General features: G+C 41.3%; 1 protein-coding gene across 1 annotated transcript; it reads right to left on the bottom strand.

The window, feature by feature from the left end:
* Nucleotides 1-14,242: 14,242 nt before the first annotated feature.
* On the bottom strand, nt 14,243-15,498 carry LOC125350897 (SUMO-conjugating enzyme UBC9-like). The gene is made up of 2 exons (XM_048345765.1): nt 14,984-15,498; nt 14,243-14,305 (listed from the first exon to the last, which is right to left on the bottom strand). Exons 1-2 carry the CDS (start codon nt 15,464-15,466, stop codon nt 14,243-14,245), a joined length of 546 nt encoding a protein of 181 aa, XP_048201722.1. The 5' UTR covers nt 15,467-15,498.
* Between the last annotated feature and the right edge of the window lie 893 nt (nt 15,499-16,391).

Below are 16,391 nucleotides of genomic sequence, written 5' to 3'. Positions count from 1 at the left end.
AAAAATTACCAATAGTAAATGTGAGGAATGCTCTGTTTCTTCACCCTAGAGCCAATGACTAGATGCGTTATGTGAAAATTCAAGGTGCACACTCATGACCAGTGCTCTTCTCTTGTCTCTTTCCCAGTAAAAGGTTTATGAAAACAAACTTTACTAGGAAGTATCTGAAGACTGAGCTCTAATTTCTTAGATGTTTTTCCATACATTCTCTATAGCAACTAGAAGAGACACAAAGGAGCTGTTTGGTTCTATTTGGAAGCCCATGATGATGAAGCCCTGGGAACATAGCCCATTCATAGCCCTTTAACTTTGTCAGGATACAGAAGTGACAGCCACTTGCTGCCTAGATCATGCATTCATGCATGAGTGTGAAGAGACCTCTACATTCTTAATTTTAAGCAAAGGTCCTTGGCCACACTTTGTGTGTGTGTGTGTGTGCACGTGTGCACACACAAACACACGTGCTGGTATTGGTGCTGGAATTCAAGTTCTGGACACTGTTCCTTAGCTTTTTTGCTCAAAGCTGGCAATCTACCATTGAGCCACAGCTCCATTTCCAGCTTTGTACTGGTTAACTGGAGATAAGGGTCTAGTGGATTTTCCTTTCAGGCTGGCTTCAAACTGCAATGATCTGATTTCAGCCTCCTGAGTAGCTAGGAGAATACAGAGGCATAAGCTTTTGGTGACTAGAAGGACACATTTTAAAAGTTTTCTTTCTTCTTTTCTTTTTTCCCTCCTTCCTTTCTTTCTTCTTATCTTTCTTTCCCTCTTTTTTTTTGCCAGTCCTGGGGCTTGAACTCAGGGCCTGGGTATTCTCCCTGAGCTTCTTTTGCTCAAGGTTAGCACTCTACCACTTGAGCCACAGCGCCTCTTCTGATTTTTCTGGTAGTTTGTTGGAGATAAGAGTCTCCCAGACTTTCTTGCCCAGCCTGGCTTTCATCATGAGATCTCAGCCTCTTGAGTATCTAGAATTATAGGTGTGAGCCACTAGCACCCAGCTCAACTTTTTTTTTAAGTGAATAGTTACCAATTAAAACAAAACATTTGAGAGACACAGGGTAAAAAAAGAGAAATAACTACAAAAGCAATACTTGCAAAACTGTTTGGTGTAAGTGAACTGAACACCTGGGGGGGGGGTGAGGGAAAGGGGGGAAGGAGGGGGGCATGAGGGACAAGGCAACAAACAGTACAAGAAATGTATCCAATGCCCAATGTATGATACTGTAACCTCTCTGTACATCAGTTTGATAATAAAAATTTGAGAAAAAAATAAAAAAATAAAAACAAAAATAAAAACAAAACAACCCAAACACAGCATACTTGAATGGGATAAATTCTTAGGACTGCCTTATGGGTTCTAAATAGGAATTATTATTATTGAGTTTTATTTCCAAAAGCAATCAGAGGCTCTTTTCTTTGAAACAAAAAAGTGACTTTTTAGAGAAAAAAAAATCTGAAAAACAAAATAAAAGCAAAGGACTGGGGACACAGCTAGAGTAGGAAAGCAGTTACCTAGCAAACCCGTAGATTAAGTTCAAATCCCCAGTACTATCAAAAGAGAAAAAGGAAATTTAAAAAGAAAAGATTAGGGGCTTGGAATGTGACTTAGTGGTAGAGTGCTCGCCTAGCATGCACAAAGCCCTGGTTCCTCAGCACCACATAAACAGAAAAAGCCAGAAGTGGTGCTGTGGCTCAAGAGGTAGAATTCTAGCCTTGAGCAAAAAGAAGCCAGGGACAGTGCTCAGGCCCTGAGTTCGAGCCCCAGGACTGGCAAAAAAGAAAGAAAGAAAATAAAAGGTTATTACATGGGCTGGGAATATGGCCTAGTGGCAAGAGTGCTTGCCTCGTATACATGAAGCCCTGGGTTCGATTCCCCAGCCCCACACATATAGAAAACTGCCAGAAGTGACTCTATGGCTCAAGTGGCCGAGTCCAAGGCCCAGGACTGGCAAAAAAAAAAAAAAAAGGTTATTACACTACAAGATATTTTGAGAGACCACATTCACAAGTTTTTAGTACAGGGAATTCTTTTTAACTAGCTGGTGTTACTTTTCTGTTGTGCTTTACTTGTAAGCTAGACTATCCTAAGTATGTAAATGTAGAAGAAAAGCATAGTGTTTGCAGGGTTCAGTACACTCTTGTTTTTACATATCACCAATGAATAAGAAAGCATGACTGTAAGTAGGAAATTTCCAAAAATTAGTCTAAAAATGTAAAGTTAATGATGCTAATTTTTAAATTAGGAGAAAAAACAAAGTAATAAATCATTGTTGATACTTGTATATTTTATTTATCATCTTATTTTTAATGTTTTATAACATTACATTAATAGACTAACATTAGAAAGCACAGAGAATCAAAAAGAAATAAAGTTTATCCCAAGTTCTACTTTTAAAATATTATCTACAAAGTAGTGCTATGAATCAAGTGTTAGAGCACTAACCTTGAGCAAAAGAAGCTCTGGGATAGTTCTCAGGGCCCTGAGTTCAAGCCCCAGAACTGGCAAAAATAATTATCTTGCTAGGCACCAGTGGCTCACACCTATATTCCTAGCTGCTCAGAAGGCTGAGTTCTGAAGATTGCAGTTCAAAGCCAGCCCCAGAAGGAAAGGCCATGAAACTCTTATCTCTAATAACCACCAGAAAACTGGAAATGGCACTGTGGCTCAAAGTGATAGAGCACTAGCCTTGAGAACAAAAGTTCAGGGACAATGCCCAGGCCCTGAGTTCAATCTTCATTACCACCAACAACAACAACAAAATATCTGAAGTGGGGCGTGGTGGCTCAAGCATGTAATCCTACCTACTTGGGAGAAAGAGACTAGAAGGATTGAGATTTGAGGCTGGCTGAAGTGTAAGAATCCGCTTCCTGTGGTTGTACCTACACTATCTCTGTATCTTATCTGAGTATATTGGAAACCGTGTATACTGGTATTAGAACTAGGAAATTGAAAGGGAATACCAAAATCGAGAGACACAGGGTAAAAAAAGACAAACAACTACAAAAGCAATACTTGCAAAACTGTTTGGTGTAAATGAACTGAACAATTCATAGGGGGGGAAGGGAAGGGAAGGGGGGAGGGGGGAGTGAGGGACGAGGTAACAAACAGTACAAGAAATGTATCCAATGCCTAACGTACATCAGTTTGATAATAAAAATTAAAAAAAAAATTCTTGAAACAGGCTGGATTCTGTAACTCAAGCCTGTAATCCTAGCTACTTGGGAAACAGAGGTTGGGAAATTACAGTTCAAGGCCAGCCTTGATGGAAAAGGTGTACAAGACATGACAACATGTGCCTATCATCCCAATAGTGCTGGAAATACAAATAGTACTGTAACCCAGGCCAGTTAAGGCATAAAGTAAGACCCTATCTCAAAGCTGGCTCACACCTGTAATCCTACCTACCGAAGAGACTAAGATCTGAGGAACCCCATTTAGAAGCCAGCCTAGGCAGGAAAAAAATTGTGAGACTCTTATCTCCAATTAACTATCAAAAGATCAAAATTAGATGCATGAATCAAGTGATAGAGTGCCAGCCTTGAATGAAAAAGCTAAATGAGAGCACAGGCCTTGAGTTCAAGCTTCAGTACTGGCGCCAAAAGAAGAGGAGGTGGAGAAGGAGGAGGAGGAGAAAGATGAGGAGGAAGAAGAAGAGAAAATGGGGAAAGGAGGAGGAGGAGGAGGAGGAGGAGGAGGAGGAGGAGGAGGAGGAGGAGGAGGAGGAGGAGGAGGAGGAGGAGGAGGAGGAGGAGGAGGAGAAGGAGGAAGAGGAAAAGAGGGAAGAAGAAAAAAAAGAAGGGTGTGGTTCAAACGGTAGGGTGCTTGCCTAGTAACTATGGGGCTCTGAGTTCAAACCCTAATACCTCCATGGGAAAAAAAAGTCCTATATCAAAAAAATAATAAACCCAATAAAAAGGTTGGCAGAATAGCTCAAGTAGTAGAGCACCTGTCAAGTAGACACCAAACCCTGAATGAAAACCCCAAAACAACTGAAAAGGAAAAGAATTCCTGTTTAGTTTAACAGAACTAAAGCAACCAAATTCAAAGGTGGGCAAAGGATTTGAATAGTCATTTCTCCAAAGAAAATACACAGATGTGCAAAAAGCCCAGGAAAAAATTATCAACATAACTAACCATTGGGAAAATGCAAATCAAAATTGCAATTAACACCTATCAACAGGATGTGAGAAAGTGGAGAAATTTGAATATTTGTGACTTATGTCTTGCTGATGGGAATATAAAATGGTGCCGCTGCTGTGAAAAAAACAACTGACAATCCCTCAAAAAGTCTAACATAAAATTATCACGTTCTGGCAATTACACTCATAGATTTTCTCCAGAAGATCGAAATCAGAGTCTCAAGTGTATATAAGTATACCAATGTTCATAGTAGCATTCTATTAATAGCCAAAATGTGGTAATAGTCCAAATTACCATGAAGAAGACGGATAGACAAATGTGTTACACACATATGACAGAAGGTTATTTAGCCATAAAAAGGAATGAAATTTTGATACATGTTACAATATGGATGGACTTTAAAATATTAATTGTGGGGCACACCTGGAAGTCAACTAGCTGGATCTGCCTGTTTCTCAGTCTTGGGGCCACGTGTGGCTAAGATGGCGGCGCCTAACAATAACGTGCAGCTGCTACAAGTGTCTTTGATTATAACCCAGAGGCAGTTCTGTGGGCTGTGACACCCCAGCTCTTCCGCCCTTGATGGACAGCTCATCCCTCCCCTTCCTGCTGATCTTAGACCTGATTGGCTCCTGTGCCTTATATTAGTGGCACGTACTTCCCCAATAAACGAGATCTTGCTCTGACTTGACTCCCAGGCTGTCTGATGATATGACTCCACTTACATGTCATCTAAAATAGCTGAATTCAGGGAAATATAGATATTCCAAGGGGACAAGGAGAGTGAAGAATGTTTTTAATAAATGTCAAGTTTCTGTTTGGAATGATAATAGAGTTCCAGAAAGAGCAGCGATGGTTGTACAGCAGTTCTTTTAATTATATACTTGAAAGTGATCAAAACGTCAAGAGTTATAGTGTATATGTTTTACCAGCTTGGCACCTCTGGCCTGTAATCCTAGCTACTCAGGAGGCTGAGATCTGAAGATGATGTTTTCAAGCTAACCCAGCCAAGAAAGTCCATGAGGCTCTATCTCCAATTAACCAGCAAAAAGCCAGAAGTGGAGCTGTGACTTAAGTGGGAGAAAACCAGTCTTGACTAACAAATAAGACCGTGCGTAGGCCCTGAATTCAAGCTCCAGTACTGGTGAACACATGTAATAGTACTAGACAAAAATATTTTTTGAAATTCATGTCAACAACGGATACTTTTTAAAATAAAAAGTATCATGCAATACATTAGACATAATAAATTAAAAATGAATTGTTGTTTCTTGGAGCTGAAACACATTCAATCTTTCAATCCTGACAGGTGATCTCATATGTCCATTGAGGGGCATCTGGGCTGATTCCATATCTTGGCTCTAGTAAACAGTGCTGCATTGAACATGGAAATGATGGTAGCTTTAGTGTAGCCGTGTCTGTGTTCTCTTAGATAAATGCCCAGGAGTGGAATTGCTGGGTCATAGGGAAGCTCTATATTTAGTCTTTTTTGTTGTTGTTGTTGGTCATGGGGCTTGAACTCTTGGCCTGCCTGGGTGCTGTAGCTCAAGGCTACTGCTCTACCACTTGAGCCATGGTGCCACTTCTGGTTTGCTGGTCATTAATTGGAAATAAGAGTCTCACAGACTTTCCTGCCTGGGCTGGCTTTGAATCTCAACCCTCAGATCTCAGCCTCTTGAGTAGCTAAGATTACAGGTGTGAGTCACTGGTGCCCAGTTTATGTTTAGTCTTTTGAGAATCAAGGAGAGGGATAGAAGAATGAAGCAAGGAAGGGGAAGAATACAGGCAAGAATTTATTGTATATACCGTAGAATTGAGAAATATAAAGAAAGTGATGGGTTGAAGGGGGAAGATGTTGAATTGGTGACACAGATCAAGATGCACTGTACATATAAACTGTTTTATCAAATGGAAAAAAATTCAATACATAGCCTAAAATTAAGGTATGAGTTGGGAGGGTGGGTGAGAATGTAGAAAGGGGTGACATTGATCAAAATGCACTGTATTTATAAACTGCTTTGGTGGGGCTGGGGATATGGCCTAGTGGCAAGAGTGCTTGCCTCGTATATATGAGGCCCTGGGTTCAATTCCCCAGCACCACATATACAGAAAATGGCCAGACGTGTCGCTGTGGCTCAAGTGGCAGAGTGCTAGCCTTGAGCAAAAAGAAGCCAGGGACAGTGCTCAGGCCCTGAGTTCAAGCCCCAGGACTGGCAAAATAAATAAACAAATAAATAAAATTAAAATAAACTGATTTGGTGAATGGCAACTCCTTTGTATAACTATTTAAAGATAATTTGAAAGTTATTTTTTAAAAGAAATGAAGAGGTTTCTAGATCTGGCTTAGGACTTGAAATGAATACATACTACAAAAAGTGGGAGTGAGAATTGTACTCTGGCCTTTGCTTTATCCGAGTCACCACTGTCCTTCAGTTCCTTTATCCATTCAACTCACCTGACCCCTTCGCCTGGCATCCTTATTGCACAGATGGCAGAGCTTGCAGTGAGCTCACTGGAGAGGTGAGAGGACAGTCGTGAGGAGTGTGATAAGCTCTACCATGTGTGTGATACTGCTAGGGGGCACCTCAGAAAGGAAGCCCGGGAGGGAAAGCCCCAGGCAGCTCTGGGGCCGAGCATCATCAGCCGCCCCTGGCAGCCCAGGACAGTCCTGCCTCCTGGCCTGTCAGCCTGGCCCCATCGCCCATGAGAAATCATTTTATATTGCACTTTATCATGGCTGTCCAAAAACCAGCGTCCGCAACAAGATAAATCTTGGCTTTGGTGGAAATTGAATGATCAGACCAGGAAAGATATCCTAAATTCTTTGGGAAGAGAAATTAAATGGAAAGAATCTTATTATTAAAATTTTTTAGAAGTTAAAAAAAAACAAACAAACCAAAAACCAGGGTCCATCTGCACAGGGATTTCTAACTCCTGACTCCCACATAACCAATCCCTGGTAAATTCCGATTGCTGGCTGCCTGGCAGCATTCCTGAATGTGATTTCAAAGATTGAAAGGTGAAACAGAATGTGTTGTTAGGGTCCTCCTCCACCACCACAAACTTCTCAGCACCAGTGAAGTGGGTGGCTTCTAAATCGAGTTGATGTCTCTGCTTGGCTTCTGAGCTGGCCAAACTGCCCCCCCCCCCAGTTGCCTCATATACCCTGGGCATCCATAAATTATCACTTCATTAGACACATTGTAACACCACTGAAATTATATCCCCAAAATGCTTCATTAAAGGACCCGCCTCCTTCAGAAGGAATGAGTCACCAAGATGAAAGAAAAGCCACTTTTGAATCTTCTCTTGAGAAACTCCCTAAGGCAGCTCAGACCAGTAGCTCTTTGTTAGTGGGCTAACTTCTTTGTAACTTTCTAGAGACAACCTCTTCTCTTTTGAATCTTCCTACAGCTGTAGACAGGGGTGGATTTCTTGTCAACCATGGTGAATTTTTAGAGGTGTCTGGGTAATAAATTTGGCAAGATCCTGGGGTGGGGCTATGTAACCTAAATATATGCTCCACCTTGATTTCATTCCAAGTGAGTGTAATCTTACTTTATTATTGCATGAAGGCCTGGGGGCCAAGCTGTACCAGCAGAGGAGAATTCAGTGCAGCGACACATGCTGAGCGTGACTCTAATGGTGGGTACATTGTACATTTACTAAAACCACAGAATGCAAACGCGCACACACATACACACACACACATTGTTGTTAATTGTGGAATTTAGTGATTAATGTATCAATGTTGACTCATCACTTGTAATGAAGGTACCTCACTAGGACAAGATATTAAAAAATAGGAGAAATCAGATAAGTATGCAAGAATGGACTAGTCTTTTTGCTCCATTCCTCTGTCACCTGAGAATTGTTTAGTTGGGTTTTTTTTTTGTTTTGTTTTTTGTTTTTTAAGGGGCAGGGTCTGGTGTCAGTGGCTCACACTTGTAATTCAAGCTACTCAGGAAGCTGAGATATTAGGATAGAGATTCAAAGCCAACTAGCAGACAAATCTGAGACTCTTTCTCCAACTAGCTAATTTAAAGCCAGAAGTATAGGTGTAGTTCCCTAGGGTAGAGCAGCAGGCTTGAGCAAAACAGCTAAGAAAGAGTGAGAGACCCTGAACATCAGCACAATACATAAATACATAAAATATATAAATAAATTTTGTTTCTGTTTTGTTATTTGCCAGTCCGGGGGCTTGAACTCAGGGCCTGAGCACTGTCCCTGGCTTCTTTTTGCTCAAGGCTAGCACTCTACTACTTGAGCCACAGCTCCACGTCTGGCTTTTTCTACATATGTGGTGCTGAAGAATTGAACCCAGGGCTTCATGTATGTGAGGCAGGCACTCTACCACACTACCACTGTTTCCAGCCCATAAATAAATTCTAAATAAGAAGAAATAAGAAAGTAAAGGAGGTATGAGAGCTAGAGGCATAGCTCACTAGGAGAGTGCTTGCCTGGAATCCTCAAGACTCTGGGTTCCTGAGCTTCATCCATAGCACAACAAGAAAATAAAAATAGGAAGTCTACTAATTTAAAAAACGCTGTAGAGTTTTCCCAGGGCAATGTAGGGTGGAAACAAAATAAAGCAAAAATTGGACAAATTCATAAATAGGTAAGGTTGAAGCAGGATGCACAGGGGCTACTTTAGAAATCTCTGCACGTAGCGTACCTCACAACCTATTAGCTGTCTATCTAAGAGAATGAAAAGTGAGAGAAACTGATTCTACTATATGTTCATGCAGTTATTAACAGGGAAATGCATTAGAAACATCAAGAATCTTTTTCAAAATATATTAAACATTGTAGTTTTCTTTGTCTTAGCCCATACGTTTGGACACACATATCTGAGTACACACATATGTACACATACATGCACATGTGTACACACACACAGAGCTCACAACCACAGTCTCCTAAGTGAAGAGCTATGTATTTTAGATATCTGCCTCACCCCTGATGCAAAGGATTAATAGATTGTAGCCCTCAGCTATCTGGGAGAGACCTAGAATGAAATCTGTCTTTACCAGATGGATTTTTGCATGTAATAAAGCTGCCACAGGCAGAGGATGTGGCAGCCAGCATTACAAGTATGAAATTCTTTGCTTCTCTTAACCACTATGTCTCTCTACTGTAGTTCTTCCTAGACTTCCCTAAGAACTCCATAGACCGCTAACTTATGGTCTGTTGCTACCTGCTTCATGCTCAGAACCTGAGGTTAGCACCTTCCTCCCTGCAGAGAGGTACAAGGCTGCCTGCACTACCTGCACTATAAAGGACGGAGATGAAACTGCCCGTGGAAGAGCTGCAGAGGGTCAGCTCCCAGGGTCAGCTGAAGGTCATCAAAAGGCCTGCCATGAGCTTCCGATTCAGGAACTCAAGAGAGCTCACCTAAGGATAAATAAAAATTTACATGCAGGCAGAGAAACTAGAAAGAAATTGAAATCAGAATTTGGCTGAGATTTAGAGTTCAGAGATTGCTATTAACACATTGTCCATGGCCCAAAGCTGACAAGAAGACCAAGGCATAACATAAAATATTCATAACATGTTCATAGAGCCCACTCCTGCTTTCCTGGGAGGGTTTCTTTCAAGGCAGGAAAGGTTCCCCTAAGCCAGGACAGCAAATGAAGCCACATACACAGAAGTCCCATAGAGAAAGCCTATGATCCAGCTGAGCACTTTATGAATTACGTTAGTGCTTCCCACACTTTAATGTGCGTGCAAATCACCTGGCGGTCTCATTAAACTACAGGCTCTGATTCAGCAGTTATCTGGAGCCTGAAATTCTGCATTTCTAAGAAGCTCCCAGTTGTTATGAGGCTGGTGATTGATGAGCTCCACTGAGTAGAAAAGCACATAGCACTCCAGTACATGGGGGGGGCAATTCATACTCCCTTAGCAGGGTATATAAAGGATGGATTAGCTGTCACCCAACTTCTCATAGCTACTTCCAGCTACCAGTTTCTCTGATCTTGAGAGGCATGCTTTGGCCAGACTGCTTGGTCCTGAATATATGCAAGTCTTCAGAAGATATTTATATATTCTTCATCCCTATCTCCAGTTACTACTATCTGAGTAGTATAAGGTATCACCTTATAGTACTTTTTTTTTTTTTTTTTTGCTGGTCCTGGGGCTTGAACTCAGGACCTACGCATTGTCCCTGAGCCTCTTTGTATTCAAGGATAGCACTCTACCACTGCACCACTCTTAGCTATTTTGAGTAGTTTATTCAAGATAAGATTGTCATGGGGACTTTTCTGCCCAAGCTGACTTTGAACTGTGATCCTCAGATCTCAGCATCCTGTGTAACTAGAAGTACAGGTGTGAACTACTGGCACCTGGCTCTTATACTATATTTTAATAAGACTTTTTTTAGTTGTGTTATATATGCTAACAAGTTATATATAACAACCAATCTGAGAAAGGTAAGTGGAAGCGATAAGAATAAAAAAAATCTGCACACACATACACACATGCATACACACATGTGCACGTGTGCACATACACACGCGCACGTGTGCACACACACAGTGTGTAACAACTTAACCAAGTGCTCCTCTTCCTCTCAGCATCCACATACAGTAAACTTTATTAACCATGTAACCTGGCTCTCTCCTCCTGGGTCCTCCACCTACATTTTTCAGCCTCACTTATAATTCTGGTGAGTGGAAGTATTCCACATATTCCTCCAGCATGGGCCCATAAAACCTTCCCACATGACTCTCACACACTCTCCTTGGTTCATAGAGCATCGGAGAGAGGGCTTCAGCTGGGCACCAGTGGTTCACAACTGTGATCCCAGCTACTCAGGTGACTGAGATCTGAGGATCATGGTTTGAAGCCAGCCTGGGAAGCAAAGTCCGTGAGACTCTTATCTCTGATTAACCACTCAAAAACCAGAAGTGACACTGGCTCAAGGAGTAGAGTGCTAGCCTTGAGCACAAAGAGGCTCGGGGACAGTGCCCAGGGCCTGAGTTCAAGCCCCACAACTAAATAAATAAATAAGGACTTCAAAGCCTTGAAACTACACTACAGTTTCACTCAAAGTAAATAGAACAACCAGCATGTACAATTGTCCAGTATTAGACATAAATTAATCCATAAGTTTGTTATTACTGAAGATAGGCTACATTATCGAAAAGTGCAATATAGCAAGAATTCTTTTGTCAAATAAGAAAATTGCATCAGATGACCCTCAAAAATATCCCTCCTCTGTGAAGACCAAAACTTCTTGGAAGTACATGGTTTTCCCTTAGCACTTACTGAGGAGATATGAACACCGGATTTCTGCTCTAACCCACATCACTTAAGATTGATTCCAAGCATTCTCTCTGAGATGTCAGCAACCATTTCCACGGCCAGCATTCTCCTGGAGGCCTAGCGTCCCTCCTTCTATCTTGCTGATGTGTAGGTTTTGATTCAAAGAAAAAAGTTATCTCCAGCAGTATGCATGCTCATAACTAATAAAATAATAGATCAAATAAAACAATGGACCAGGTTTTTGCTCATTTGTTCATAGACTGTCTTTCCTTCTGAAAAAAATACCTACTTAGTATTGGTGAGGTTGTGTGCAGTGCTGGATAACAGACTAAAAAACCAGCTCCAGTCTTTAAGGAGATGGAAAATGAGAATGAATGACAGAACAATCATAGTGCAATGTGAGGGAGTGGGGAGGGCAGGCATGCACAACTACTTCTTTCCAAAAACTACAAGACCATTTATGGTTGTATATGTGTCTTGCATTATATATCTGCTGGGCCAGACTGAAATAAATTTACCATAACATCTAAATTGGTCTTTAATCGCCAGTGATTCTGAACTTTTCTCTGTGATCTCTCTCTGCGAAAGTTCCTTCTCAAATCTAGTAGCTGCAGCTTCCACGTAGAACTTCCCAGTTTCCTGAATAACCAACTGAAACTCTAGTTGGAACTTTAAACCTGGGTTGACTCCTTGCAGCCCATATCTCCTCAAGCATACACCTCTGCGATCTCCTAATTACCTCCTACCATCCTATTTGTGTTCTAGCCAAACAAAGTTACTTTTTTATCCAGCATTCCTTACCTCAAATCTCATTATTTTTCTTCTCTAGTCCATAGTTTCTATCTCGTTCAAGGCACATATCTAAATCCATCCATTCCAGAAATATTTCCCCAAATAAATATCCACCTTGCTTCCTTTTTGCAAGATCCCAGATCCCATGAGCCTTCAGATCCTTCCACATACCCTGCCCTTATTAATAGATCTGAGTGTCATGTTCTACTTCCATGTCGCCTGCCCTGTGCCCAGGACAGGCCTAGCCATCCTGTAACTTCCTGCAGGACGCATGCTGTTTTATGTCCACCAACAAGACCTCTGTTACATGACATGAATGCTTGTGAACAAGCAGTTGATACTACAATAAATCCTAATGAAAGAGGCATAGAGACAGAGAACAGGGTGTTCTGGCATTGATACTTCTTCCCACAGATGTGTTTCATGTGGTGTGAGACCACATCTGGCATGCCATCTTTCATGTCATTTGCGGAGAGGCACACCTTCATCAGAGGCCTATTTTACTCAAAGCATGTTACAATAAAAGCTCTTTGATTCCAAAGGAGCCACGTATCCAGGCAGGACCAGCAGCATTTTATCTAAAAGACTATTTAGCATTTGTCCTTGTCAAAAGTGGCCCTTCACTAGATACCATGAGCATTTTGTCTTCACTATCAGGATTTTTCATTAATTTCCTTCATACTGAAGCAGTGAGGCAATGTGGATTTAGTGGGATTTAATTGAGGTAATATGGATTCAAGGATTTTATGCATTTCTGTTCAATAATCCTCTCAACCTCTAATGCATATACTGCCCTTTATTCATTGGTTCAAAAAAAATACTAGCACCAAGAGCAGGTAGCTCATGCCTATAATCCTAGCTATTCAGGAGGCTGAGATCTGAGAATCATGGACCGACAAATCCATAAGATTCTTATCTCCAGCTAAGCAGTCAAAAGACAGGAGTGGAAGTGTGGTACAGGTGGTAGAGCACTAACCCTGAGGGAGTAGGGGAGGAAGCACAGTGAGAGGCCTAGAGATCAGATCTTAATGCCAGCACACACAAAAGCCACTAAGTCCCAAATAATATGCTCCTCTCCTGTCAGAGCAGTTTGGATATTCTTCTTTGATACCAAGTCAAATGATAGATAATAAACAAGAAAGAACACTGCTTTGACACTTATTCTCATCATTTCTTAACCTAGAAGAGAACTGTGACCAACCCTTATCATCTTCAGTTTGATAAGCAAGCATAGTAAGAAAAATAAAGGACACTACAAAGAGACCCCATGGACAAAAATCTGGAGCTTCGGGAACTTGCTTTATGGATTATTTCCCTGATATCAGGCATCTTAGCTCCAGAAAGTTCTCCAGGCACCCAGGACACTTTCTAGGACTAATTCTGAAGCCTAATTACAAAACAATCTCTCATCTAGAGAAGTTGCAAGTATTATAGGGGGATTCAATCACAAGATACAGAGAAACCACATTTTGAGAGGTCAAATTGGGAATCTTGATTAGAAAGCCAGTGACTACAGGTGGACTCCTGTCTCAAAGACCTGCAGTCCAGGAAATAGCTTACACAAAACTTTGAAAGGCAAAAACCACCTGTTTGGGGTGGGAACCCCAAGCTTTTGCTTAACAGAAATGTCAAGCAAAGCAAACCATATAGGGGAATAGTTAGGGGTGAGTTAACCAAACCATCTGGAGGAATATTCAGGGATGAGCAAAATAAACCATCTAGGGGAATACTTAGGGGTGAGCATTCTCTCTGGAACAGACCTCTCCTGAGGCTAAACAGCAGGCCAAATCTGCAATTCAAAAAAAGGCCTCTCTCACCTCCAGGTTTTTTGGAACTGGGTGAAGAGCCCCCATCACCCAGCAAAGCCCCAGGATGGTGGTGAGAACAAGACATTGTTACTTAGACTCAGTGTCCTTATTTCAAAATCCTCAAAGGATTTTCATACTTCAAGAAATCTATGTCCAAAGCACAGCTAATTAAGGCCAATCAGAAAACATTTCCTAATCAAAAAGGAAAATGGAGAAAAGGAAAAAGTTAAGATGCTCAAGGTCCTGGTAATAGCAGCAGCGACCACAAAGATAGCCCGTTTACACTTTGGACAGCGACCTGAAACACAAGAACACCAACCCCTAAGGGCAAAGCCTTCTCTGAAAACAGCAGCTCTCTGGCATTTCGGCTTCAGGATTCCTTTACATTCCTAACAAGTATTAATGATCTCAAAAGGCTTTTGCATATATGTAGCTTTATTTATCAATTTACTTCATTAAAAATTTAAACAGACATTTAAAATATTAATTCATTTAAAATAACAGTCATACATCCTCACATGCTAATACAAATAGCATACATTTTCAGAAAATAACTATACTTTCCAAGGCAAAAATGAATGAAAAATTTAGTATTTTGTACTTTTGTAAGTATTTTTAATGCATGTTTTAATAGACAGAAAGTAGATTCTCAAATATGCTTCTGCAATTTGTCGTGAAAATTACAATAGAAAAAATATAACATTGATCTCTTTCCCCACTTCCTGGAACAGTTTCTGAACTCCTTGAGATCTCCAGAGTGGTCAGTGTCTGAGTCCCTAGAGGGGGACTGGTCATTGGAAAGTCTGATTAGATGGTTGAAACTTTCAGTCCCATGTTCTAGTCTTTGCAAAGGGAATGGGGCTGGAGATTGGATTAACCTGCCCAACCCTCCCAGGCAACTAATAATTGTATGGAGCGACTTAGATTTGCAAAGCGTTGTAAACAAGCTCTTGCCTAACCAATCCCTTCCTTTCACCGTGCCACAGGCGCTGCTTGCAAACTTCTTGGCTTGTGCCGGAACCCTTTCCTCATACTCCACTCTGTTTTGGCAGCAAATTGTGTAGGCTTCTGCTTGAGCTGGGTCTTGGATATTTGGTTCATTTAGAAGTTCCTGTATTCTTAATAAGATCTGCTTGATCGTGATGGCAGGCCTCCAGTCCTTGTCTTCCTCCAGGATTAACAGGCACACTGTACCAGAGGGGTACACATTTGGATGGAACAGCAGTGGCTCAAATTTACATTTTGGTGGGGAAGATGGGTAATCATCCTTGAAAAGCATCCACAGTTTGAACAAGCCTCCTTCCCATGGAGTCTCCTTCCCTGGGATGGTGCACTCCCAGTTCATCAGGTTCATTGTGCCGTCGGGATGCTTGGTTGGGACAGCCACAAAGCCAAATAGGTGGTCTTTCCTCCACTCCTTTCTCTCCTGGGCCAGTCTGCTGAGAGCGATCCCGGACATATTCAAACTCCCTGGGCAGCCGCTGCCCAGCGCGTCAGCTATGCGTCTCTCCTTTTCTTCCATTAAAAAAAAAAAGTGTGTGTGTGTGTGTGTGTGTGTGTGTACGTGTGTTAGAGAAAGAACACAGCATAAGGCGTACCTATTAACAAAGTTTTAAGTGTACAATATAGTACTGCTAAATATAAGCACAATTGTAACAACAGAACATATTTATCTCATGTACCTAAAACTTTTTTAAAATTTTTATTGTCAAACTGGTGTACAGAGAGGTTGGATACATTTCTTGTACTGTTTGTTACCTCCTCCCTCATTCCCCTTTCCCCCTCCCCCTTCCCCCCCATGAGTTGTTCAGTTCATTTATACCAAACAGTTTTGCAAGTATTGCTTTTGTAGTCGTTTGTCTTTTTTTACCCTGTGTCTCTCGATTTTGGTATTCCCTTTCAGTTTCCTAGTTCTAATACCAGTATACACGGTTTCCAATATACTCAGATAAGATACAGAGATAGTGCAGGTACACCACAGGAAGGGGATACAAGAAGATCATCAATAATAGAAGCTACGGTTACACATAGCACATTGAAAGTAGGTACAACAGTGATATAACAATCGTTTCCATAACATGGAGTTCATTTCACTTAGCATCATCTTATGTGTTCATAAGGGTATAGCTATTGGGCTCTTGTGATCCTCTGCTGTGACTTGCCTAAACCTGGGCCAATTATTCCCTATCAGGGAGACCATAGAGACCATGTTTCTTTGGGTCTGGCTCACTTCACTTAGTATAATTTTTTCCAAGTCCTTCCATTTCCTTACAAATTGGGCAATGTCATTATTTCTGATAGAGGCATAAAATTCCATTGTGTATATGTACCACATTTTCCTGATCCATTCATCTACTGAGGGGCGTCTGGGTTGGTTCCATATT

Source organism: Perognathus longimembris, chromosome 4 (genome assembly GCF_023159225.1).
Source record: "Perognathus longimembris pacificus isolate PPM17 chromosome 4, ASM2315922v1, whole genome shotgun sequence".
Classification (NCBI taxonomy): domain Eukaryota; kingdom Metazoa; phylum Chordata; class Mammalia; order Rodentia; family Heteromyidae; genus Perognathus; species Perognathus longimembris.
Note: the sequence above shows the minus strand (reverse complement) of the source record. Positions and strands in the feature narration are given on the sequence as shown.

Coding starts and splice junctions, on each gene's coding strand:
- LOC125350897 (XM_048345765.1), bottom strand. CDS start 15,466: ATGTCCGGGATCGCTCTCAGCAGACTGGCCCAGGAGAGAAAGGAGTGG. Junction 14,306..14,983: donor CAAGCAGCGCCTGTGGCACG/GTGAAAGGAAGG, acceptor CTTGTGTTTCAG/GTCGCTGTCCAAAGTGTAAA.